Source organism: Gallinula chloropus (assembly GCF_964237585.1).
Source record: "Gallinula chloropus genome assembly, chromosome: 11".
NCBI classification, from domain to species: domain Eukaryota; kingdom Metazoa; phylum Chordata; class Aves; order Gruiformes; family Rallidae; genus Gallinula; species Gallinula chloropus.
In genome coordinates, this window is record NC_140096.1 from 21,198,942 (window position 1) to 21,224,768 (window position 25,827).

The 25,827-nt window shown below is 40.1% G+C and overlaps 1 protein-coding gene across 2 annotated transcripts in view; it reads right to left on the minus strand.

The window, feature by feature from the left end:
* Nucleotides 1-25,827, minus strand: part of TENM1 (teneurin transmembrane protein 1) — a gene marked incomplete at both ends in the record, with an annotated part of 246,298 nt that overhangs the window by 69,837 nt on the left and 150,634 nt on the right. For both annotated transcript variants that reach the window (XM_084269240.1, XM_084269239.1), the window contains 5 exons: nucleotides 687-954; nucleotides 3,597-3,858; nucleotides 5,576-5,695; nucleotides 12,678-12,894; nucleotides 24,046-24,192. In XM_084269240.1, the coding sequence (XP_084125366.1) occupies nucleotides 687-954; nucleotides 3,597-3,858; nucleotides 5,576-5,695; nucleotides 12,678-12,894; nucleotides 24,046-24,192 (1,014 nt within the window). The remainder of the gene's footprint in view (nucleotides 1-686; nucleotides 955-3,596; nucleotides 3,859-5,575; nucleotides 5,696-12,677; nucleotides 12,895-24,045; nucleotides 24,193-25,827) is intronic.

Below are 25,827 nucleotides of genomic sequence, written 5' to 3' on the forward strand. Positions count from 1 at the left end.
AAAGTTTTGCTGGTAAGGTAAATAATCTTAACAGAAAGTGTCTACATGGTTTGTTCATTAAGGAACACAACCCTAAATTCAGTTAATGAAATACCAAACCTTTAAAAAAACAAATCATTAAATGAATGAAAAGAAATGGCTGGCAAAATTAGTGTGTATGTAAGGACAACACCTCTGTAGCAATTCTCAGCATAGCTGCTTGTGTCACTTGGCAAAGAAAGCCTACAAAACATGCTGATTTTTGTATAAGCATCTCTAAACAACAAATCAAGAAGTTTTAACTGTTGGGGGCATGAAATGCAGTAAGAAAGGATGCCTAAAAGTTAGAATTTTATAAACCCTAAGTGGAAATGACATTTTAAATGTCACAGCCAAAAAATGACAGGAACAATGACACACCAAAGGTCATATTCAAAGTAACATTCAAAAACAAAGACAGCTGAATACAATGCTGTTAGTACATAACCATTCTCCGAGGGAAAAGGGGATTTTCAACTTGGATAAATTAGAAAGATGACATTGGAAGAAGAAGAAAATAAATTTTCTTAGGAAATCATACAAGTCACTTTAGCTAAAGAGGCATTTCATTTAAAAGAATGCAAGTGGAGGAACAACATTTATGAGCTGTATTTTCCTGGCTTGATGTGTGTGAGTGCCTCTGCTTACATCAAGGTGATTGTACATACCCATAGCCTCGGCCAGACCAGAAACCTTCTGTCCATATATATCTGTCTTATTCCAGGCAAACGTGTATACCAAATTGGCTGCAGCAGGAAACCATTTCTGAAGCAGACGTCCTTCAACAGCAACTATCAGATGGACTTTTGTCATTCCTGAAGGAATTGTTGTGTGTGTCAAAATAATGCGCAGCAAAGTTTTATAGCCGGGTGTTCGGCTGCTGAGATAACTCAGCTTCACAAAGCTTGAAGGAATCAGGATTTCCTCTTGGACAACCTTGAAAAAAAGCACATCATTATATCTACAGCCAAGACAAATGTAAAATTATATTAATAACGGCAGGTGCTTAATTTACATTTCACATTCATGATGTGAACAGAGTACCACTTAAAACACTGATGGTTGTCTGTGTTTATTTCAGCAGTGCAGTAGCCAGGCATATTAAAACATGTCCAACACCAGAACCTGCTTGGTCAGCTCACTGGATGGGGGTCTGTCTGTTTTGATAAAGCACCTTTTCTTCCAGTGCTGTACTCTTATCTACTGCGGAGCAAATACTGTCTCTGTGGACTTATTCATACACATGAGCTTTATAGCTTTACCTTGGCTGTACTATTTGGTTTACTTAATGAGCATTCTTAAGCAGAATACAATCACCTCCCCCTTTTTTAATACGTGCTTTACGTATTACACGTATGATTTGAAGATACTATTCTGCTTTGGAAGTAATAACCTTAACTTGGGGTAAGCTAAGAAAGAAAACAGACCTGCCTGCTAAACCATCTTTTGTGCAGGATTGCTTTCAGGAAGGCTGAGCTCCAGCAAGAAGGGGCATGGCACACTAAGGCACGGTGCATGAAGCCTAACAAGCTAACTGGGGACACAAGGCAGTGAAGATGAAACAGTCTGGGCGTCAGAGTCATCTAGCTAACAGGTATGTCCCTAGGGTGTGCAACAGAGTTCAAATCCCACGGCACTGCTGTCAGTGCCGCTGTCTGAATCACTTGGATGAAAGCTGGCTTGGATGTGCCACCGTGGGGTGGTATCAATTCCTGGCTGCAATGAAGAGAAGCCCTCAGCAACTAGTAAAGACTGCAAAACCGAGCTTGTGAGGGGAAAAAAAACAACCCAACAACTTGGCCTTGACCTTTTGAATGATGTGGGCCTTGGAGCTACAAAAAGGGATTTAGCTCTTGTGATCTCCTGAGAGAAAGGAGCTCTTCTGGGACAGACTGTGAGGAGGAGCAGGCAAGGGACGAGAGCAGCTTCCTGGAGGATGCCACTGCAGTCACTCAAAAGTCACTGAAAGCTGCACTGTGCTCAGTAAGGTTAATGCTCTTAGTGCATTTCTGCGACAACAAGCCAACCTGTCACACTGTTAAATTCACCAAGCTTGGAAAAATACAAACTGTTTTGTTTATATTCTCCAGTTCTCAATATTTCTTGTTTAACAAGAGATAGCTTCACTTTCAAAACAATTTGCTTTCCGCGTTGCAGCGGTATCGCTGTCACAGGATTGCGGCAGTACAGCTGGAGGCCTGCCAGCGCTTGTCGTTTCGACACACCAAATGTAGTGTTGCCAGGGAAATCCTGCTCCCTTTACTGCTCCTGATTTGCAGTGTTCCCCTTCTTTCCTGCTGACATCCCAGCTGCCCCCTCTGTCACACTACTGACATCTCTTCTCGTGTTTTAATTCGAAAGCAGGAAGAAATATTCATGCATAAATACATGCTAATATATCTCCTTCTCCTGTTACTATTGTTCCTCTCCCAGTACTGTACAGTGAAACTCAACACTCTAAGGACCCTCCAATGACAAAAAGGACTGAGGACAATTTCTTTCAGAGTAGATGGCATCTTTGGGTACCTCGCTGTTTAAGGACCACCCAGGAATACCTGACAAGGAGTAACATGACCCAGTTTTTTCTTACTAGGGTACATGAGCTATTCTTAATTTATGTTCATTAGTTTCACTTAGTACATTCTGCAAAACAACTCTATGGTCATCAACTGGCAGAAATATGATAATTTTTTAACAGTTATGGAGATGTTTAGACATTATTTGAGGTCTCTTATTTGTAGAATAAAGGCCCTTAATCAATAGCAATGCTTTTAGGAGAAAAAAGTGAAAAGGCTGAAAAAAGTAATGTCTAGAGATAGCTTCCAAAATCTCTTCCAGACTCACTCACTGAAATGCAATGGGAGCCCATAAGAGACCTTATTACTTGAACTCTTTAAACAACATACTACAAATGAGTACTACTACACATACTGAAAACCTGTGTAGTTGTTATTTTGGTGTCTGACCCATAGAATCTCTTTTAATTCCCCAATAAAAGAACAGTTAAATACAAGGTTAATTAGAAATGGCTTCTAAAGGCTTAGGGGAGTGTCAAGAAAAAAGACATTTAAATGAAAACAATCCTAAAGATCATGTTAAAAATTGCTCTACCTTGGAAAGAAAGTAATAAACCCCAAGACACTAAAATATAGATGGAGATAGCACTGTAAAGAGCTAGAAGACATGAATGGATGAAACATCCTTAGGAGTCTTCAAAGCAAGTTGGGTCATGTCTCATATTGATGTTGGGGAAATTGTACTTTTTATCTGCAACCCAGAAATTGTTTTTTGCATCACTAAAAATAAATCAGGTTTTCAACAATAAATTACATTGGGACTCCCCACTTAACTTCTACTTGAGGTAAGAAATAAAGCACCTTAAAATAGTAACAAAAAATAAAGAATCAAAGAGAAAAGCATCTTGTGAAACAGTACTAAAGAGATATGCACTGGTGTCATTCTGACAAATGAATAATATCAGAGCAGTTAGTTGCTCACTGTTTGGTACCATTTTCTAAAATTGTCTGGAACTTGTTCTGCAACTGAACCAATTATTAATTTCAAAGTCTTTCCATTACCTGTAGCTCTGGAATAACAGTTCCTCTTTCGGGACAGGACCCCCCAAATGCTGTCAAGGGTGAAGGGAGTACAATTGGATTTGGGCTGATAAAAGTACTGATGTCACAAGATGGCGTGTCCGACTCTGTTCTCTGCATTACAACTTTGTCTACGATGATAAATCTATTCCAAGGCAACCAAAGTGTCCTTTTTTCAGATATGAAAGGAGATCTGTCAAAAACTAAAGTGACAGAGATGCCTCCAACAGCCACAAGGTCAAAACTGGAAAAGAGAAAGAAAAATGCTTTGTTCCTTTTTGTTTTATCACCATATCACCACAACTCTCAGTGCATCATGAACAAAAACCTTTATGTTGCTCATTACAGCCCTTAATTTACTGTGTGAAATCAAACAAATATACCTGCCTGGCATCACCTTGCTATTTACAAAGAAGCTTTAGCTCTCTCTGCTTTCTCCCGGTATGCACCAATTAGCAAGGTACGTCAGCGTTACTCGGCCTATCTCCCCTCCATCAGCCAGCAGACATACTAATGAGCCTGTGGTAACAAGAGTGTGGGCCCCATTACTTTGGTTTATATGAAGAATTCCTATGCTACTCACAATCCCTGCAGGTACAGCATGTAAAATAAGTCTTAAAGCCTGTTGCGCCTTTTCTCTATTAACACATCCTTCCCCTATAAGTAGCAGGATATGAAAAGGTTGAGTACACTAAGCAGGAGACCCCTCTGTGCAGGATATGAAATTTTTGGGAAAGGTGCCGATTAATTGCAGCGAGAACTGAATCAGCTCTTGCACATAAGGCAGGTGATCCTCTGGGAACTATTGTGAAGAACCTTTGGCATATCTGGGCTGCAAAACAGTGGGACATAGAAGGCACGATATAGAGAGTCTCAATTTTCTGAGTTTCTGACATCCACAGTCAGGCAACATAAGGTAATATGTAAATAGATACTTCACCCTCTGTATTATTGAATGCATCTATTATGGAGGCTTTTGATGGTAACAAACTGTGATAAGAAGTCAGACTTAATTATGCATATCTCATCACAGTTCCCAAATGACACCGATTACGTTCACAGCGAAATACAGGTAGCATATTTTAATGCAACAACTTTATCCAGGCTGGTGTAGAGAGGAAATGGTAATTACTAACTTTCAGTAGTGTGATTTGAAAGTCAATAAACTAAGGTAAAATAAATATGCTCCTGACTTTTATAAACTGACAAAGCCAAACAAAAAAAATAATTATTGTGGAAACAGTGACAAATTACACTCTTTCCCTGTTGGAAGATAGCTTCTGATTTCTTGTCATTCACCACACAGCCAAGGAAGATGAAGTCTTAAACTGCCCTTAGCAGTTTAATTCAAGTTCAGGAGCAAATCATGACACTATTGCAAATGGATGGCCAACCCTGGAGTGCAATATAGAAAATACAGGAACTTCATCTCTCTTTGAGAACTGAATTCAGCCCTACGAGGAAGCTGGCATCGTTCAAGACTGGCTGTGTAACAGAAATTTAACCATTTCAGCTCTGGAAAGCGTCTGTCCTCATTTTTACTTGTGCAGCTCAGGTGACCAACTAAAAGAGTTGACTTCATTGATACCTCAATAAACTACTTGGAATATTCACAAGTAACAACAGAATTAAAAAAAAAAGGAAGAAAAATTCTCTGGAAAACCTGACTAGTGAAAATATTCAAATGTCAAGAAGGTGCTGTTACAGCAGTACTCCCACAGTTTGACTCCAGGTGTTTGAATGCCACCATAATCTTGTTGCTGTTCAGGTTTTTCCTTTTTCTTCTTTGGTCCCTTTACCACATAGAGCTGTAAAATAAACGTGCTCCCAGAGCAGAGGTCCAGGTGCCATCATCCTTAATCCACAATATAAACTGTGATATCTGTGAAAATTTTGTAGACCAACAGAAGGTGGTAGATGGCCCTAACTATGCAGTGAAAGACATTACGTGGAAGCCTGACCTTCCATCTTGTCGACTGATGGTATATCCATACTCGTTGTGGTGCAGAAAGCTGACGTTCACTCCAACCAAAGGTGTTCCATCAACTGCAACCACCTGGCCTCGGATGACACACGCCCGTCTGTAACAAAAAGAGTAGAAGGTAACACGCTGGACACATCAGGAGGGTGAGAAGGGCACTGAGTTCAGAAACTCTGCTATATCGTGTTCTGCCCCAAACAGACAGAACTCCTCTGATATCACTGTGACTTGATTTTGAAAGAAAATTCAAACAAGGCCTAAAGATTGATTTGAAAAAACATTATCTCATGAAGACGACACACTGACTCTCCCATGAGCCGCTGGTGCATCAGGACTGTATTTCCATTTCCGGCTATATTTCAGGATACCATTTGTTCTGCCACTGAATAGCACTGCAAAGGTTTCACTGATAGTGTGATTTAGCTTGCTGCAGCTCCAGGGGGTGATGATTTGTGAAAGGAGAGAATGAAACCTCATTCTCTGCTGCTAAGAATAGGGCATCGCTGACTATTAGAAAAAGGCTGAACTAATGCGATAAGGCAGCAGTGAGACACATGGTCTTCACTGGACTTCAGAAAGTTACATAGGTAAATTCAGAGAGCGCCTAATCAACTGTAACATGCATTTTTCTCAATCCCCTGTCACATATTATGCCCGTTTAAATTCCCTCTGGGATGTGTTGGACTTGTACCCACTTTCTAGCATAAAAATCCCCCCATTCCATTAGAGAGGACTATGGCAGCACAGCAGAACACATCAAAGTCAACGGACAGTAAAGTGAACTCATTACTAAGTGGGTCTAATCGGAGACTAACAGGATCACAGAATCATAGAAAATGAGAGCTGAAAGGAAATACAAGACTTTATCTTGTCCATTCCTTTGCCTCAGGTAAGATCAACTATACCTACATTACTCCAGACAGATGCTTGTCTAACTCTATAACCTCATCAAGTTACCCATTCCAACGCTGCTGTATGGGCGCTTTTCTCATGGCATGTTTTTCCTACTGTTTTATTTGAATCTCCACTGCTGCCTTCTATGACCACGACATTCACCCCAGCCCCAGAAATGGTGAAGAAATTACTCTTTTTCTTAGCTTTAGCCTTTTGTGTATCTGGAGACCAAAATGTGAAGGAGACAAGTCTCATAAAGGATGAGGAATAAGATGTAAAATACCCTCACGGTGCAGAATAGGACCTAGTGGGGTTTTCTAAGGGCTTACAATGCTACATCCCACTGTAACACCTTTCAGTATTTTGCCTCATACTGTCAGGTATGCTACTGGAGAATGGATGCTGGTCTTGGGATCTAAGGATTCAATTGCATGTATTTCCTGTAACTGTGGTTTCATGTAACAAAAGGAACAGAAGTCTTTTGATAGCACTAAGACATTTAGGGTCAAAACCAACAGAATAATTATAAAGGCAACTGGCAATATAAACAATAAGCATAAATTTAGATATTGTTACGCTTCTCTCTCAATCTGAAAACTCATAGTAGACCTCAACAGACAAATCCTATCTTCGCACAGTGAGTACATAATCTGGAGGAAAAGCTTAATTGCTCCTCAGATGAAAGTTACTTGAGAGTATATACGATTAAAATTACCCCTTGAAAGATTAATTGATGATGATCCAGTGAAATCATACACATGAATTGGAGACCATAAATTTCTGAAAATTCTGACTTGTTTCATAAGATCCCATTCTCCAAAGCCACTTGACAGGACACTAATTTATCACTATGATATCATCAAACCCGGCTGACCATGACCCAAGAAAACTGGTAGAAAGTAACCCCTTTGTGAGCATGCCATCCACCACAGATGCTACAATCAATTCCATGCTCCCAGGACATGGAAAGATGCTGATTTTCAGCAAAGATACTGATAAATCCCAGAGGAATGGAAGCGGCTGCATTACTGCAAGTATGTAAAACGTGATTCTGATTTAACACCTTTTTGTTCTGTACATTAACTAAACTGGTTGTATCTGTGGGCAAAACCTGCTGATCCACTGAAGGCAATCAAGCTCTTGAGTGACTCAACAGACTCACAAGACTCACTTAACAGAAGAGCCAGGTTCAATTCCTCTTTCATTTGTTAGAGCAGAAAATACCAGTTTCTATTGTTTTCTCATACTTCTAACATCAACAGACCTGTCTTTCCTTTTCTAATCCTTTTATCAATGCACTCTATATATTTACATACACGTTGGGGTGAGAGAGAAAGACCCCTAAGTGTCATCATTATTCAGTACATTATTCTCATGCTCCTGTTTGCTCATTCCACACAGACCTGTCTTCTGACTCTACTCCGTCCTCGTATTTTATCAAGCACAGAGATTTGTGCGATAACAACTCATCAAAGTCTTCATTATATCATACATAGTCTTTCTTTCCTCTACTCATTCACTTTACTTTTCATTATTCATAAATAATATTAAGAGACTTATCTTTCAACTTTCTTGCTCCTTCTTTATTTGTCATATTTTACAAGCCACACTCATTTACAGTATGCGATAAGGACTCATAAATGTCATTATTCTACATTTATCTGTATTGAACTGTCTTTGCAATCTTTTAGATTTTAAATGCTCTAAGCCCGCCTGCGTGTTGCTACATTTGTCCTCATTATTTACTGTCTTTTTATTACCTACTCTAAGTTGAAGAGTCCTCCACTCTCTGGCCTCTTCTTGAATTACCAGTACCTCCTAAATCTCTGACTAAGCGTTTGCTCTGAATTAGTTTTAATTTTTGCATTTACTGCAGGTATAAAAACATTTTTCAGTTACATTGCAACCAGCACTAATCTCAAAGGCTCAGGGCAGTAATAACCAACCACTCCCCCAGCCTACAGCAGGTTCTCCCTCCTTTTCCTATGCCCTGACACCTCACAAAGAAGATGGCCATGCCCGGAGGCATGATGGCATACAGATGCCCTGCAGCTTTGCTGCTTGCAGAAGACCTCATTTAACTCCTTTCCTTAGCAGAGCTTTTAGAGCATGTTCCCTGCAGTGATGTCACTTCACACTCAACTGCCACTGCACTTTTCCTTGATTCAACACTCAGCCTCTTTCCAGATGAGCTGTGGACCTTGCTACCACACTCTGCTTTTCTTATACTTTTAGCAGAGAAACCTCTGAAGATCATTATGCCTCCTCAATGTGCCATACGTCCCTCTTCTGTTCTCAGGCTCCAAAATTTATTCTACTCGCTTGTGAACTGACCTGCTTTTCTTTCTTACAGGGGATAACAACTCATACTACTTGTCCAACAGTCACCTACTTGCAATGGCTGCACAATCTTGGACTATGTTGTTTTAACTTGAAAGTAAGTGCAAAAATGTCTTTTCCAATTTGGAGGAGCTGGGAAGGAACATGTCCCTGATAAGCTGCCTTAGTGCTTTCAAACACATTAAAAATGTTTCTAGTCCCCTGGCAAGCTGTACTAAATCTGCAACTCCAGAGGGAGCAGTTGGCTTTTTGAGAGAAAGCAGAGATTCCCACGGGTTGCAGGTGGCCTAAAAGAAGTAGGATTCTCTCTCTGTGCTTCACGGGTCAATCCCCGTACAACTGAGGATCTCAGCTCTGTGGGTCTCATCTCTGCTGTCAGGAGCTTTGTTTGACATCTCTAATTTAAAATATAAATAGAAGTTTAAAATTCTAGATGCATTCTTTCACTACTTGTAAAGCACTTTATTATTCCACCATCATTCTGCCTTGCTCTTCTACTACTGTTTAGCTGCTATTTTTTTTGCTTTTGTTTTGTGTGTTAAGTAGCCAATATTCTCTGAGCACCTCAGGCTGAGACATTAGGCTCAGATGTGGAACTCTGTCAAGCAACTTGTGAATTCGCAAGTGTCACATTACCAGAAGATGTCATTTACTGTATTACATTTCTGATTAAAATCTTCAATCAGAGAAATTAAGCTAAAGGCTAGTAAGGTACATTCATTTCTTCCTGCTGACAATGTTGCTGTAAGCAGCCTTTGAAGGGTAATTAATTCAGTACCATACACTGGACCCTTTTTGTAGGCAATTTGCAGCAAGTCAAATAGCTTGCCAGCAGCATGCATTAAAAATACTCAGCAAAGAAACAAGCTGAAAACCTTCCTGAGAACAGAAGTTGATAAAAACATTATAATCTGCTACACCCTGCTACATGCAGTAGGTCAAAACCATTCCTGATGTAAGCAAGTACATTTCCATTTATTCAGAATGCATCTAATCTGCCTTTCAGCATGTCACAGTTTTAGTTGGGAGTCTGTAAAAACCCAGTGGAAATGACACAGCTTTGACATAATAAAAAAAAAGCAAAATGTGGTTTGAAAACATTTAACTCCTTAACATTAATTTTGGTGCAGTATTTATCTATGTCTCAATGCAGCACCCTGACTGCATTGTAGAAGCCAAATGTTTAATAATTAGATCTAAGCTAAAGTCTACGACACAAATACATAAGGATAGACATCCCAGCAGTTGTCAGAATAACTAATTCTAGTATTTCAGATGGCGTGAAAAATGCCAGGATATGGCAGAGACCAAACACTTTCAGTGTGAAGGACAGAGATAATCTCATCCCTTTTTGACAGCTTTCCCAAATCTATTTAGCATCACTTTGGCTTTACCTATGGTGAGATTCATGCAGACATCACCCATATTGGAGTTCCACTGACCTACAGGAGCATGTAACACTGCACAATGTCATTTGAATCACAAGACTGAAAACACTGGATAGAAGTTTCTTCCTTAATCCTTGTAGCAGTCTCAGAGACTTCTTAAAAAGTCAAAACCAAATCAAACCAAGCAACCCAGAGAGAGCTTTCAAAATCTGAGCACCAGTGGGAATGGATGCCAATGCTCTGAAACAAATGAATGACATTATTTCGTCCAATTCTTTCAACATTTCTTGTTGAATCACCAATGCTATACAGTAAGTGGCACTGCAGGCAGCAATGAGTTAATATCATTTGCCTGGACACAACCTTTTCAGCAATAGCCAAGAGAAGATAAAAAAAACCCCAAGCATTCTTTGGTCTGTACCAGATAGGCAGGATCACAGATTTCTGTTTTGGGTTGGTTTTTTTTTTTTTTACTGTAGTAACAGTTGTCTTTCTATATTTTTTTCAGCAATCTTAATTCCCAGAAGAACAGGCACTAGATGACAGTCAGATTGACAATGTCAGAGGAGGATTTCTGAACAGAGGCAGTACAGCTAAGCTATTGCCTCCTTCTGAGACTCTGCTTATCTGTCATCCTTGAGGAAAATTCTGGCAGTTTTTAATAATATTTGACTTATGGATGAGCAATTTTTCAATGGCCTGGAAGACTTGAGGATTGAGCAAAGTGTGGACCAATGAACTCCTCGGGGGGGCCAGCACATCGCAGATTACTGTTGACAAAACCCAGGAGACAGGACACAGCGCAAGTCTCCAGGCAGTGCCCTAATTCCAAAGATACAGCCAGCCTCATCAGAATCCCAATGATCTTCTCACCAAACCAACTAGTAATGTCTTTACGGCGGGAGGAAATGGTATCTGGGGTGTGAACAACGCACCAACGCAAGTACAAGTCGTATTCCTTACTGGCATAAAGTATCAAACCATGGTGAGAGTGGGCTGCTGCTCACACACGGGCCTACTCTGCTCTTCGTTCTTCAAAGGCATGGCAGATATCAGGGTAAAGACATGAAATACTCAGAAAAAGCTTTAAAATCCAAGTTAAATCCCATCAATAATAGCTTTAAAAGATCAGTTCCTTATATCTATAAAGGCACGTTGAGGGGATTATGTGCAATCTGGCTGCTAACATTTGCAGTGTCACAGAACACTGTACAGGCGACTTGAGTGCTCACCTCCTCTCTGAAAACACCTCACTGAGAGGCATTTTGATGAGGAAAACCTTTCACCAGTGACTTTTGGTTTAAACTGCGTACAGCCCGCGAGGGACCTTGCGCCAGGTGGACTGGCACTGTTCCTTCAGCAAGAGACCCACCATTGGCAGGCAGGTGCTCTTCATGGAGTTCATTTTCATGCCCTATAGCTCTACATATTTATAACATCCTGTTACATTATTAATAGTGATTAAATGTTTAGGTATTTCAGATCAATAAAGACTCTGTTTACATATTTGCTTTATTAAAATTTAATAAGCTACAAAGAGAAAGTGCACTGCATTTGTGCACAGCTATGGAATGAAGTCCAGGTTGTAACCTAAGTGCTGTGTACTGTACTATGAAAATAAAAAAAAATCCTTATGCCCTTATTACTGGAACATGGTTTATCTAATGCACAGGCCCAGCTGACAGGGTAATAGTCAGGTAACGTGGATGATTTGTGGATCTCTTTGTCAGCGTGTAAGTTATAGCTTCCCAGGTGAACTACAGCATAAAAACTTACGTGCCCCTATATTTCAAATGTTCAAGAAAATATGTGTTACCAGGGTTTCTGAGCAGGTGAGTGCCCGTCTCCCAGTGCAGAGTTTTTTCCTGTAAAGGGCAAGCCAATCTCACAAACACTCAGAGATCACACTGCTGTTTGCATGACACTTTGAGAGTAACCCACAGCACAACATGGTTGACACCACACTAGTCTACTGAAATTCAGTAAATCAAAACATTTTGTTCATCAGGTAGCTGGATTCGATGCGACACATTAAGCTTATTGCACTGTAAACATGAATCAAATTTTGTTGGGCAGAAAGGTGACAGAATACAATGCATATGAATCCAACGTGACCTTCTGCTTCCTGCCATTGTATGTTTCTGCAGTATAAAGAGCTGAACTTCCCCCACTTGTTTTCTAAGTACAGGATAGCTTACCTTCCACAACAGTCAAAGTCTTATTAACAAGAATAGTGGAGTTTGTTGCTGTGACACTTTTATGAGCTAGATGGGCAGTAATGGGAATCCGAAAAAGAAGATCCTCAGCTGTCAGGACTTAAATGTTCACTATCCTTTTAAGTATTTTTGACCACCAATGAAGAATTCTCAGCTTTGCAGGTATCACTGTTTTTTCCTGGTTAAATAATTTCATTGCAGTTCTCAATACTCAGTAATGTCTTTCATCTAAAAGAAAACTCACCTGCTCTCAAACGAGACATCTCCTGGGATGACATGAGTGCTTTCCTTCCCAATAAGGAATCTGATTCGATCATAAAACAGCCTTGGAGGATGCTGAGAGAAAGGCGGTTGGCTGTGCTGAATGAGGTCAAGGGGATCAGGTGAACCCTGGCAGAGGGGACTTGCATAACAATTGCTTTGCTGACAACAGTCAGGGTCCACACAGTCTGTCAAGCCATCTAAAATGGAGAGAACGGAAAGTTCAGGAAATTGAGTGATTCTGAGAATAAAGCACTGTGTTTATTCTGGAGAGCACAGGAGGTATTTAATCAATTGGAATGCATGCTGATTATGACATATTCAAATTCAATAAAGCATTAATGCACATCCAGGAGGGGTATTTTTCTCTAGTCATTAACACTGTATCACCACAGAAAATCCCCACGTGACAATGAGGAAGCAGAACCTAAAGCCTAAGTGAATAGGGAAGAACAGGACTGTCTTCACAGGCAGAAGAACATCACTGCACAACACTTGTTAGTCCAACGGGTGCCTGACCCACACTGTGCAACTGATCTCTGATAGTACTTTATTGTCACTACTGTGTGTTCACACCTGTGAAAGTATATACACTTGCTACCCAGTCTGCAATAACAAAGTCTGAAATGTTATCTAACTCTTATAAACATCTGTCATGGTTTAACCCCAGCAGGTAACTAAGCACCATGCAGCTGCTCGCTCCCCTCCCCACAAGGGGATGTGGAGGAGAATGAAAAAAAAAACCTAATAAAAAAATAAATCAAACAACTCATGAGACGGTTTAATATGTTAAGAAAGGAAGAGAACAACAATAATAGTAATAACACTAATAACACCAACAATAATGCTATGCACAACTGATACACAAATGCAATTGCTCACTACATGCAGGGAAAAACCCATCCCAGTGCCCAGTTTGTTTCTGAGCAGTGATCCCACCTCCTGGCTAGCTTCTCCAGTTATATACAGAGCATGACGCTATATGGCAGGGAATATCCCTTTGGGCCAGCCATCCTGGCTGTGCTCTTCCAGCTTCTTGTACTCCTAGCAAGGTGTGAGAAGCTGAAAAGTCCTTGGCTTACAGTAGACACTACAACTGCCTAGCAACAACTAAAAACATCGGTGTATCATCAACAGTATTCTCATACTAAATACAAACCACAGGACTATACTGGCTACCAGAGAGAAAATTAACTCTTACCTCAGCCAAAACCTGGGCAGCATTCTCACTACAGCAGTAAAAAGTACTTGTTAAAGTTCTCTGACTTCTATTTTAAACCCTACAATAGTTTTATTAGTGCTGTAGGATGTTTACTTCTCATTTACTGGTTGCAATACTAGAATGGTTCGAAAAAGGCAGAATCATGGCTAGGCTCACTTTGTAGTTGATATAGAAATACACACCTTGATGCAGGCTCTATCCCAGTTACCTGACAGATACAGTCTTCTCCAGGGATGTTAGCATCAGGAAAGCAAATTTGACAAGTGAAAATAATCTTATTTCACCTCCCTCCATTTTGAAGTACAAAAACTAGAAGAAATAATCTACTTTAAAAAACCCCAAACCCTACATTTCTTCATGGACAAAGTTACAACAGCATTTGTGGGTGAAATTCCTTTACTTAAATATCAAAGGCTTAGGAAGAAAAGTGAAACACTGATGTGCATCTAAATTAAACACCTAAATAAAACTGGCCTATTGGCATTTAATTGGACCTATCAGCAGCTTAGATGTCCAAATTGCCTAAATTACATAGTCAACCAGAAACAGATTTAATAAGATATGGTAAAACATTCAACTCTTCTTAAACATCCATTTTATGACTTGGCAGCTGCTAACTTGCTTGGATTGACAAGCACACTAATGCATACAAAGCAAGATTAAGGCGTTGTATCCTTCAACACAGACATCTCTTTATATTTTTAACAAGGTCGGTCTGAATAAATGTGGAGAGATCATATCATTGCATGGATTTCCCTTGTGTTACAATCAGAATCCTATAGGATCAACATACTGTCAGATATTTTCACTTCATGCTTTGACTTTCCATACTCTGTTCATACCAAGGCTTTGGTGCCAATAAAACTGTACCACCTCGGGGCAAACTGTGTTATCAGAGAAGCTGCTGTAGTTTTGTCATTGACTTTAATGGGTGTGAGACCAACCCTCAGCCAACTCTGCTCTTTTCTCAATACAGCACATTGCACTGTGTGAACGCTTGGTAAATAAAAGCATAAAATATTCAACTTAGAAAAGAAAGCAAAAGCCCTTCTAAAGAACAAACAAGTATAATGAAACAGGCTTTCCTGGAATCCGAGAATCTTTGCCTGACCTTGAGCAAGGTAATTGCTTGGCTAAGCAAAAAATATTAAGAGATCTATCCTACTGCAGCTGGAAAATCAGATAGATAAGGCTAGTTTTTGTGATAATGAGCCAAGGGCAACTGTAGATAGCTAGCAACAATAATCTAAGACCCCTGGATCCAGCAAAGCCGGCATAGCTGCAAGTCAGTGAATGCTTTAAGTTCTTTCCACATTCTCACAGTCCTGGAGACAACAGCCATTTGCCAGTGGTGAGAGATGTTAAGTTTATTGACTTTGAGTGTAGCAGTCACTTTATATTCAGGAAAACCTAGGAAGCTATTGAAATCCACTATGAAATCAGTAAGCTGAAACAATAAGGGGCCTCCAGTCTAAACAAAACCTCATGGGAAGTGGATGGAGGAGCTTGCAGTATGAACCAAAGGGGTTCTCCTTGTGTTTCTGATGAAAAAAGAGCTTTTTTTGTTGAAACCTGAAGAGGAGGCTGGAAACTGCAAGGAAAAAAAAAATCTCCTCTTACTACTACTTCTTTTTTTTTGTCCAAAGAATGAAACTCTATGTTCTTAATAAGTGAACTGAAAAACATCAAATTATCAGTAGATTCTCCAAGACTGCAAATACAAAAAAAAGTTATACTAGATTTGAAAAGGTGCTAGAGAAATGGAAATCTCTTGCTTTTGGTTTATACTGGTGAGGACCCCTGCAGCGGGCTCTGATGTGGTCAGGTATAGACAGTCAGGGCTGGTCTCTGCTGGGAGAATGGTTATGGCTGTGACAAGTCTTATTCAAGGGGTCATGATACTTTCTGGAATGTAATAATTTCTACAAGCTGACTGCTGTCTACCTGGGAAACTTGACAAACATTGGTCTGGCAGAATAAGTGCTAATCAGAAAAAAGGCACGCTTATTTCAGAATAACAGTATCCATGGGGAAGCTATTTTTGAGTAATTTATTCCACAGTAGCTACTCTGATTAATGTTTTCCTTGTCAACAAGCCATTAGATGTGGGAACTGAGCTGACCCGATTCTCTCATTTATGTAAGAAATAGAAGTGAAAAGTCACAGAAATATTAGAATATGAAGATTTGCTTAGAAAAGAATTAGCTATAAAAATAACAATTAAATACTTTGCTTTCTGTATTAGTCTTCATTCTTCTTTGCTCAGCTTACATGCCTGGCAATGAACGCTGCACATTCAAGCTGTACACAAAAGAAACCAAGTAAAGGGAAAGCAGTTTTCCATCTTCCAGTCAGACTCAATTTTCATCTTTCCTTTGCAGTTTACTTGTCAGTGAAGTGACTTATAAACTCTTCCAGGTTCTGCTAATGGAGTTATTTTATTTGAATTACTTGAACCTGGTTTCATTTGCCTCTCCAGAGCCTCAGGACTACAAAAAGGTGGGTTTCCCATTGGTGGAGGTTCAAGTCCCAGAAGTGTACCTGAATAACCCATAGTGAGAACAGTATTTGTCCCACAAGCACCAAGAATGTATGAAGTCATCAGAACAAGAAATTGTTACCCTAAACAACAATGTTAATCCAAAATCTTTTCACTGCATACAATGAAAAGACAATTAATTTCAATCTACCTTCTCAGCCATAAATGAAACAGAAGAAAGATGGTAGGCTTGGGGGAAGATGCTCCAGGACAGTGAGGCAGAAGGTGCAGCAGCACCAGCTCCCCTACAGACTCTTAACACCACACATTTGGCTCAGAACTCTCTCAGGTAACTGAGTTTATATATTTAAGAATTGTTAAATAGAATTGTCTGCATAATGCAACTTCTAGATTTTTTCCAAACAATCAAACAAAATGTATAAAAGAAATCAACTTGGACAAAACTGAAAACAATTTTTCACACTTTGTGATGAAGTAAAAGAATACAACACCTATTTCAGGCCAAATAGGGAACTCCTGAGACAAAATAAAATCTTTGTCCCAAACTTTAGGCTTATTTAAGACTTTGGTTTTAACCCAGACCATTTAAAAGAGAAAAACCCAAGTCTGAAACCCAAAAAGAAGCTATTGCAATTCAGCATTAGGTGATGATACCCGGTAAAACGAACCAGGTAAACCAAACAGGTACAGATGGAGGCTGTTCACGGCAATGGAAATCACATCCCTGAGTGCATGTGAGGGTAATGCTTTCAACAGACCAATGCTATTTGAAATGAGATTTTTAATCCAGAAAAATAACACAGAAAACAAAACATATCTTGTTATAAACCACGGCATCAAACTCATTCATCTGAAAATGCTACAAATACATTAGTCAATTCTCAACCAATGGTCACTCTCACTTTTTGTATTAAGAACCAGCTATTAAAGAACCCACTGTGTTAGGGAAACAGTGGGGCTTCTATTACACCTTGGGACACAACAGTCAGGAGTATGAACAAACTACTACAGCCAGCAAAAGCTGTAATTCATACAGCAGGGGAGTCTGTATGCTCAGGTTTATACTCTCAATTAGCACACAGCACATCACAGCACAAGTGCACAGTACAACGTATTCCAGAGGTGTAAATGACTTTCGTTTGCTATTAGCATTTTAAAATTTACTTTATATACAAGCAGTCAGGCACCTTTGAGGTGCACTACAGACTATATAATAAAATTATTCAGATTTTGATGAGTCTGAGATTATGGTTTCGCATTTTCCAGGTAACTTGTTCTGTATTCAAAGGATAATGATGGACTAGGATTTTTCTTTTAGTAAATAAATTAGAGAATTAAAATAATTTAAATATTACTGTTAAAATTGAATTCGCAAAGATCAACTTGAGGATAAAAAGCACTTCACAGCACTCTTAAATAATTTAAAGACCCTCAAAGAAAAGGCAGAGCATGCCAAAACAAGTTGCTCTATTTTCAGTCTCTCTGCATTGCCATAGCTCAGAGTTAGGACACAATTTTCCCATTTCCTTGTGGGGGACTGGACCTGTTTAGGAAGCTTTCTATAAGGAATAATATTAATATTTATTCTGTCAGGAGTTTGCATCAATGGAATCACATCATGTTTTCCATCAAACAAAATATATTTTCTTGCTTATACGTTTATCTATGTATTCTTCTTACATAATATGATGGAATGAATGCCACAAATGTGATGAAATTAACTCCCCAGCTATGTTTCTACAGCAGTCAGGGAAGGCTCAGTTTGTGCTAGGTACAGCACATTCTCTAATGTACACATTATGCAGCAATCTCTTTTCTACATGGATGATCACCTTCAGCAGCCAGGCAAACTGGCAATGGAGCTATGGATCCACGTCTCCATCAGTTTCTTTCCAGCAATATTCCTCTTACCATGTTTGGGCAACAGGGATTGCATTTCCTGTGGTTTGTATTTGAGCTTTCCATGCACTGCATAATATCAATATTAAATCCTCAATGAAATAAAAGAACATTTGGAGCAGAAAGAGGCACTGTGTCAGCTACAAGCGTACTGCAAGCACATGGAACAAGACACGTACTTTGTGTCTGACAGGAACAGCTCTGTGCCATCGCCTTTTCAAATCCCGGCCTTTCCAGTCTTCTCACCTACCCTGGAATTACTTGCAATTCACGACTGCAAATACGGGAATATCACAATAACTCACCTTGCTGAAAATGTATCTGTGTCAGCAATTAGTACGAATTACCTCAGGGGTGGAACAGCCCAAGGGTGTTAAAGAGGCCCTGGGTGGAGTCACCGGAAAGGGAGGCACCGAGCAAAGCGGTTCTAATTTCGGCAGTGATGGCTTCCCTGGCTCACTGGCGCAGTGTGCAATAGCTTTCACAGCAGCTTCCCTTCTATTAATCCATTGAGACACTTTATTAACTGGCTATGAAAATGACAAATTCAATCAGACTCTACCTCCCACGTTACTGGGTTAGTTACTTTAATAAACCATCCACTATTATTAGGTTCTGGCAAGCAAGACGTAAATAATTAGCAATAATACATAAAATTGCTATTCTTCTGCTTCAGAGTTCAGGAAAAGAGAGAAGAGTTCTCACTCCTTCAAGCCTTTGTCACACATGGAGAAGACACTACTTATGCTAACCACAGTTAATGCCAAACACAGAATACTACAGGAAATGCTGTATCACTTTATAAGGTGCAGACTCACAAGCACACATACCAATAAATGCACTTGCCAGTCACACAATGGTCAAGGCCATCTCTAAGCAAGATACTTAGTGAAAGTTATACCGGTGACCTTGCTGCAGAGCAACCCGGAGGTATGTATGTGAGAGCTCCCAGTGAGCACAAGGCAGTGATGGAGCCTTGAAGACTACATCCAGATGCTTTTCACAGAATTTAAACCCACGTTTTGAGTTTCACCTTGCAGTAAGCAGATTTTGTTCCCTGAACTCCTTATGCAGGACAACCCCAAAACCTCAGCACCAGGATTCTCAACACCTGAAGGATATGAGCTTTTCGGTACGCTCACATGATCAATACTATTGTCATTTGTAAAAAGAAAATATAAATAAATTAAAAATAAAAATCCACAGGAGTCTTCAACTGACGTTTGCTTGCTTTCTTTTACAGATTTCAAATAAGCATTAAACAATGCCTGTGCCAACTTGTTTCACCACAGGCTCAGTTAAGTCCAATTAGGGTTCCTAGGAATCTAAGAAAACCAAATCAAAGAGCAACTTCAGAAGAGAATAAGCAGCAGTAACCTTCATGAGACTCTAATGCTTATCTGTATGCATTAATCCAAACCACTTCTCAAATTTTAGCCATAATACATAGTGTGCTGCAGACAGAGAGGCTGTTAACTGAGAACACCAGTGTTTGTGTAAGGACATTGGAAACCTCCCAGTGTGCCTGTGGAAAGGCTGCAGAGTGTTTTATCCAGTGAGGACCAGTGGTGGTTGGCCTTCCACGCACAGGAGAATGCAAATATGTCAGGGTACAATTTTCAGAAACACTAAGTATCCCTGGGGAGCCCTCACTGCTCAGCAACAATGAAAACCATTCCCATCAGTATTATTTATATTGTGTAATAATAGCATATTACTTATATATGGACGCAATATCTCTGTGATGGATAGGTTATTAAAATGCCAATGGATGGGTCAGAAATACATCAATATTTTAGCAGCACTGGTTATCAACCCAAGGCTATGCTGAGTCATATATTTTCTTGTGCATGGAAAAGCTTAGAGAAAGCTACAATAACTGTCTGAAGTGACTGAAGTGATATTTGGAAGAAAATTCGTATGTAGTAAATACTATTTTCCTTAAAAACAAACAGTCAAGATTGATTCATGAAAGAAAAAGATGAAAAGAGATCCAGGCAAATTTAAGAGAGATCTGAGTCAAAGACATTAATGGGAATGACAAGCTGCAACCTTCAGCTGAAGACAAAGACCCACATGTGCAGCCGCAATGGAAATACAGGTGGGCACAGCAGGTAAATTGTGGCTTGACAGGACAGAGGGGTGACCTGTGAGCTGGTGCCAAGCGCTCTGCGCGTCCCAGCGCTGCGACAGCGTGCTTTGCCTCCTCGCCCCTGGGAGAGAGGCTCTCGCCTGCACAGAACTTGGCAGAGCGTTCAAGCAATCTCCTGGAGCTACTGCAGCTTCCAAATGAGTCTAAAGTAATGGCAGTGACCTGCTCAGATGAGCTGAATGGTCATCTTATAAACCGAAAATGAATTCATGTCACTCAACACAATGAAAGGAGGAGAATAAGGAATGGGGAGTAACGTGATGCTGGGGGAAGGGACAGTGAGGGAAAGGCCCCACTACAAAGGACATCTGCCTGACTTCTTGGCATTATTTAATGGACATCACACTGCTAACAGACTGCAGATGCACTCCGCAAGAGCAAGTGCAAACCACGCTGTTGTGCATCTGTTATAATGCTAAGACCTTTTCAATGATATTTGTAGTGATATTTGAACAGGTAAACATGCCCTTAAGTCTGCAAGTAGGAAAAAGCTAACAGAGAGTTATGAGATGGGATGGGAAAGGCAGTTATGGTACAGTCAGGGTACAAGTACAGTGTAGGCTAAGGGGGCTTTATGCGAAATAGGATTCTCCCTGCTCAGGAAAATATTTCTGCATACGTTTAACCTTACTGCTGCGGTAACTCCTCTGATGGGAGAACCAGTGCTTCAGCATCTGCAGAATTGGGATGCCTGTGAATATGCTTGTGACTTACTAATATACCAGTCCAAAGAAATGAATTCAAGCCTTTCTCCTTCCCAAAAATTTTGTGCTGTTACAGCAGACAAAAAAACCATTACTGCTTCCTCATGCCAAAGAAACGACACTATTTAACCTCTAGGGTTGGAACTAATAAAATACTTGATTTTCTAACACTTTTCTTCTACCACTATTTGAATGCATTTTTATACAGTAAAAATTTCAGGTTTTCAGTCACTGAAAGGATTATATAATAAATGAACTGAAAACTACACGAAACTATCACTCTGCCTAAATCAAGAAAATAGGGTTTGAAATAGTTTTTCAACTTAACTACAGCTTTGTCCTTTGATGGTGAATTCCTCCTAACGAACCTGAACCAGAAAATACCTCCTAAGGACCGGTATATAAATGTTTGATTTAAACGCAATTGGACTGAATAAGACCTTTTCTAGGTGAGAATACTACGATTTGGAACACACACTGTCACTAAATTAGGTCCAGAGCACCCAGCAACTCGTGGGCTATACATCACTCTCTGAATGGCATCACATCCTAACGGCTTAGGAAGTTGCTGCCTGTAACTCAGCTGAGTGCATGCTCTTACCTCACCACAAATGCAGGCAAAAATGTTAATAGCTCCCATCTTTATGAACAGTAATCCAGTTATGTAGCTTGACGGATAGTGATTTGTTATGCCACTGTAATATACTTACAGTCGAAGGCACAACCTCCCAGCAAATGGGACTTAACAGGTAATGTCATGTCTCCTTCCTAATTTCTGGTTTTACTGACATGTACATATACAAACACTGAAAGGCTAGGAATCAGCTTCTGATTTGGTATTAATGTAACTGGTAGAACTCAAATGACTTTCAGGGAATTTTCCTAATTGATGCTTATGCCAAATCAGGTCCTATGAACTTCATATATAAAAAGAAGTGGGTTTAATATGTAGATATATTTTTTCTTTTCTTATATACAATTGATTGTGAAGGCAACTTAATTACATTTAGCCCATCTGTAGTAGTCAGATTAATTAAATATTTCTCTCTGCACTTATCTCTAATTGTAATGTCAACAGAGCTGTCCTAGTCCATGTTATGTTGCCATTAAAAAGGAAAAAGAAAATTACTTTTAAAACCTGCAGTGAAATGATGTTAAGTATCTTCCTTAAACTGACAAATTCAAGGAGATTTAGAGTTAAAACTGCCACCTCTTCCAATAACTCACCGTTATTGCAGAATATAAAGCACCCAAAAACACAATACAGGGCAGTTTATACAGAGCCAGTTCACGGAGTGTATCAGAAAATGCTTTACATACATTACAGGCTAAACAGGGCTTTTGTGGACGGATTTAAGCGTGCAGGAGAGTGAGTCAGTGGCTTGGACAGCAGGGGAGAGCACCGGACAGATGGGAAAGGACGTGGGGGGCACTGATGCCAGCTGTGGGACCTTGTGTGAAAGGGATATGCACCAGCATAGCAGAGCAGAGAGAGTGGGCAGAGAGACGGTTGTCAGAGGCCGTGGAAATAAGGTGGAGAAGGAAGGGTGAGAGAGGAATAAGGCAATTTTGAAAGGGGTTCAGAAATGAGGAAGCCTTTGCCAAAAGACAGCATGGTCTTAGAGCCCACAGGATGCAAAATCAGAAGGTCTCAAAATATATCTGTAAATGAAGAATCATCACTGAGTCAGAATGTTTCTACTGAGGTCCCACAGTGATCTCAGTGCTTGGCCCTAAATCAAGCTTTATTTATCAATGACCTAGAAGAAAACAGACAATAGTAATACCATGGTTAGACACTGCAGCAAGGCATGAGATTTCACCCAGGGCACTGAGATGGTTTGTAGGTGTGACACAATGAGATAATATATATTTCAATACGTCTCAGTGTACAATCTAAGGAGAAAAATGCAACTGTGCTTGGGGCAGATGCATTCACAGTCTGACTGAGAAAGCTGCACAGCTCTGAGTGCAGGGGCAAGCACTCTGTAAAAGATGGTAGTCAGTAAAGGAAAGCAATGCTCCTCCTTGACTGTCCAGTACATGAGTCTTCCTAAAATAGCTAGGAAAAATAATTAACTCTGAGAACAATGAGGGAGGAATGTTGTGACTTTTCTCTCACTCATGTTTTAGGGTGAAGTACTGGAAAGAAGGCAGAGACTGACTTATGTAAGAACTGTGTTTTTCCCAGCAAACCTAAAACTTACAGAGCCTTAGAATAAATCAAGACTACAGGGGTCTGAGGTATGGAGCCAAATGCCCCAGTTCAACTGATGGCAAAGAGCAAATGATTATTTTAGCACAGCGCTCTGTTTATAGTGCTTTCTAAAACGACTTCTGTCTACTTCCTACACCAGCTTACTCAACAATCCTTCAAATGTAGGTCCATATAATTGCAAGAACTGTGCTGTGTCTCAGTGGAAACATTAAGAAAGAGAATAATGCTAAAAAAGCATCTTTAAATGTATGGCTTTTGCTTGCAAATGTATTCATTTAATATTATCCTAAGACTAAAATCTGGATGCATTTTGACAGGCACAGAGGTTCTTTCATTTGGGCATCAATTAGCTGTCTTTCCTGAAATAGATGACAGAATTATCTCGAACATGGGCTAGAGCAGAAAGGAGATAGAAGAAATTACTTATTACAGGGTTTTTTTGGGGTGCTTTGTATGGCACATACATAATTTCTATCTTGAGCACTGGCACAAGGGTCTGTTTCCTCACAGGTGAAGTCAGTGGAACAACTGTCTTGAGCAAACAGACAAACATTGACATCCTGTGATAAAAAGGAAAACATATACCCAAACCACAGATTCAAATGACAATCATGGATGTGACAAACAAACATGGAGACATGAATTATGTATCGTACCTCCATCATTGTCCAGGTTATCTCCACACACCATTTCCATGACAACGTTACATCCCGAGCCACTCCAGCCCACTTGACAGACACAGTGCCATCCATTCTGATCAAGAGTGCACCTCCCATTTCCATAACAGAGACCTGGGCAGCCATCTAGAAAAGAAAATGTAAAAAAGAAGCCTTCATGGAGCAGTTTCCTTCTCTTTCTTTGCAGTTGTAATTATTCTTTAACATTCTTTCATATAGTATCATACTTGCTGCCTTCAAATGATCGTAGGTCCCTTGCAAGCCATTTATATTTTTGGCCAAATACGGAAAAATCCCCGTCCTGATCCCTCCCTGTGCTTGCCCAAAAGACTTTTGTGGCGTGCAACTTTCTGTGTGCAGGAAAAAAGTGAGTAAACTTCTAGGGAGATATTAAACAGTCTGCCATGCCCATCTCTCTACACTTACTGAAAAGCAAGCTGTAGATCCCAAAGGAAGCTATATACATAATCAACGTTTATAGCAAAGGTATGCACGGAAAACACTGTTTAAATGACAAACTGGCATTTGTGGACATAATCCTACACATTGCAGGGAGTGGAGGTGACCTTTTTATTCTCTTCATAAATACTCAGCAGACTGAGAAAAAGCCCATTTGATTTATGCTACGATACAACTCTTTCCACAGAAGACAAATGAGGGAGCATTTCCTTCCAATGTCTGGCCCCGCTTCCTTCACACTGCAGCCGATTCAAATATGACAAACACTTGCCCTTTAGTGGCTCTGATTCTAGATCAAAACTGGAACAATGACTGTAGCATCCCCTGGATTATAGACTTGTAAACCCTGAATCAATGGTAATTTGGACAGTCTCATGTAGATCTCTTGCCTGTAAGAGCGACAGCGGAATTGTCTCTTGGATGTGCATGCTCATGTCCATCTGCCTGACTAGTTTAGTGCCAGCTCAGACATTTGTCAAATCCTCACCATGTCACACGTAGAGCCAAAGGACAATGGATTAAGCTCAGCAATAAGCTTAACGGCGCAAGTGGCATCCCTTCTAAGAGGGGTCCTTTCTTTTTGCCAGCATGGACATACAAGAGCTGAAAGCCCTTCTGTGCTTGATTGTGAACATCAACACTTATGTGTTACCAGAGAGAATTTGTTTGAGGAAGAAAGAAGAGGCTTCAGCTTGTATATGTGTTTGGCAGCCCCAAGAGATAGATGCTTCAAAAGGCCTTTGGAGGAGCTGACCAGAGAGTCATGAGAATCTGCGTGACTGCTCTGCCAGGCCGTGACTTACAGCCCCACATTTCCTGACAACTTTACACTAGACACATCATCTCTCCTCCTCATCCTCGGCACAGTTTATCAATCACATCTGCAGCGGGAAGATGTGAAGGTCTGACCCTCTTGTTCGAAGAGCTGGTGATAGGTGGCACCATTTTCTCAAGCTTTAATTCTGGAAGTTGCTGCTCTAAGATCGCACGAGGTTGGCAACCACCAGATAGGCTATAAAAAGCCCATTATTTGCCTCTCTTGGGGAGTTGGGGGGAAATGGCAGGATGTGAGCGCTGTTCTGGGTAATGGGGATGTTTTTCTACTTCACTCCCCTGCTGGGTTAATTCACTTCTTGTGAATCATATTTTGCTGCTGCACGTGGCTATTTCCTAAGACTATAAATGTAATCACAGGAACACCTACATGTTTTTATTATTATTTAACTCCAAAGCAATAAAATAATAATACGAAATAAACACAGTTGTTTCTGGAATATTGGTTAGCTTGATATTTCAGCTAGC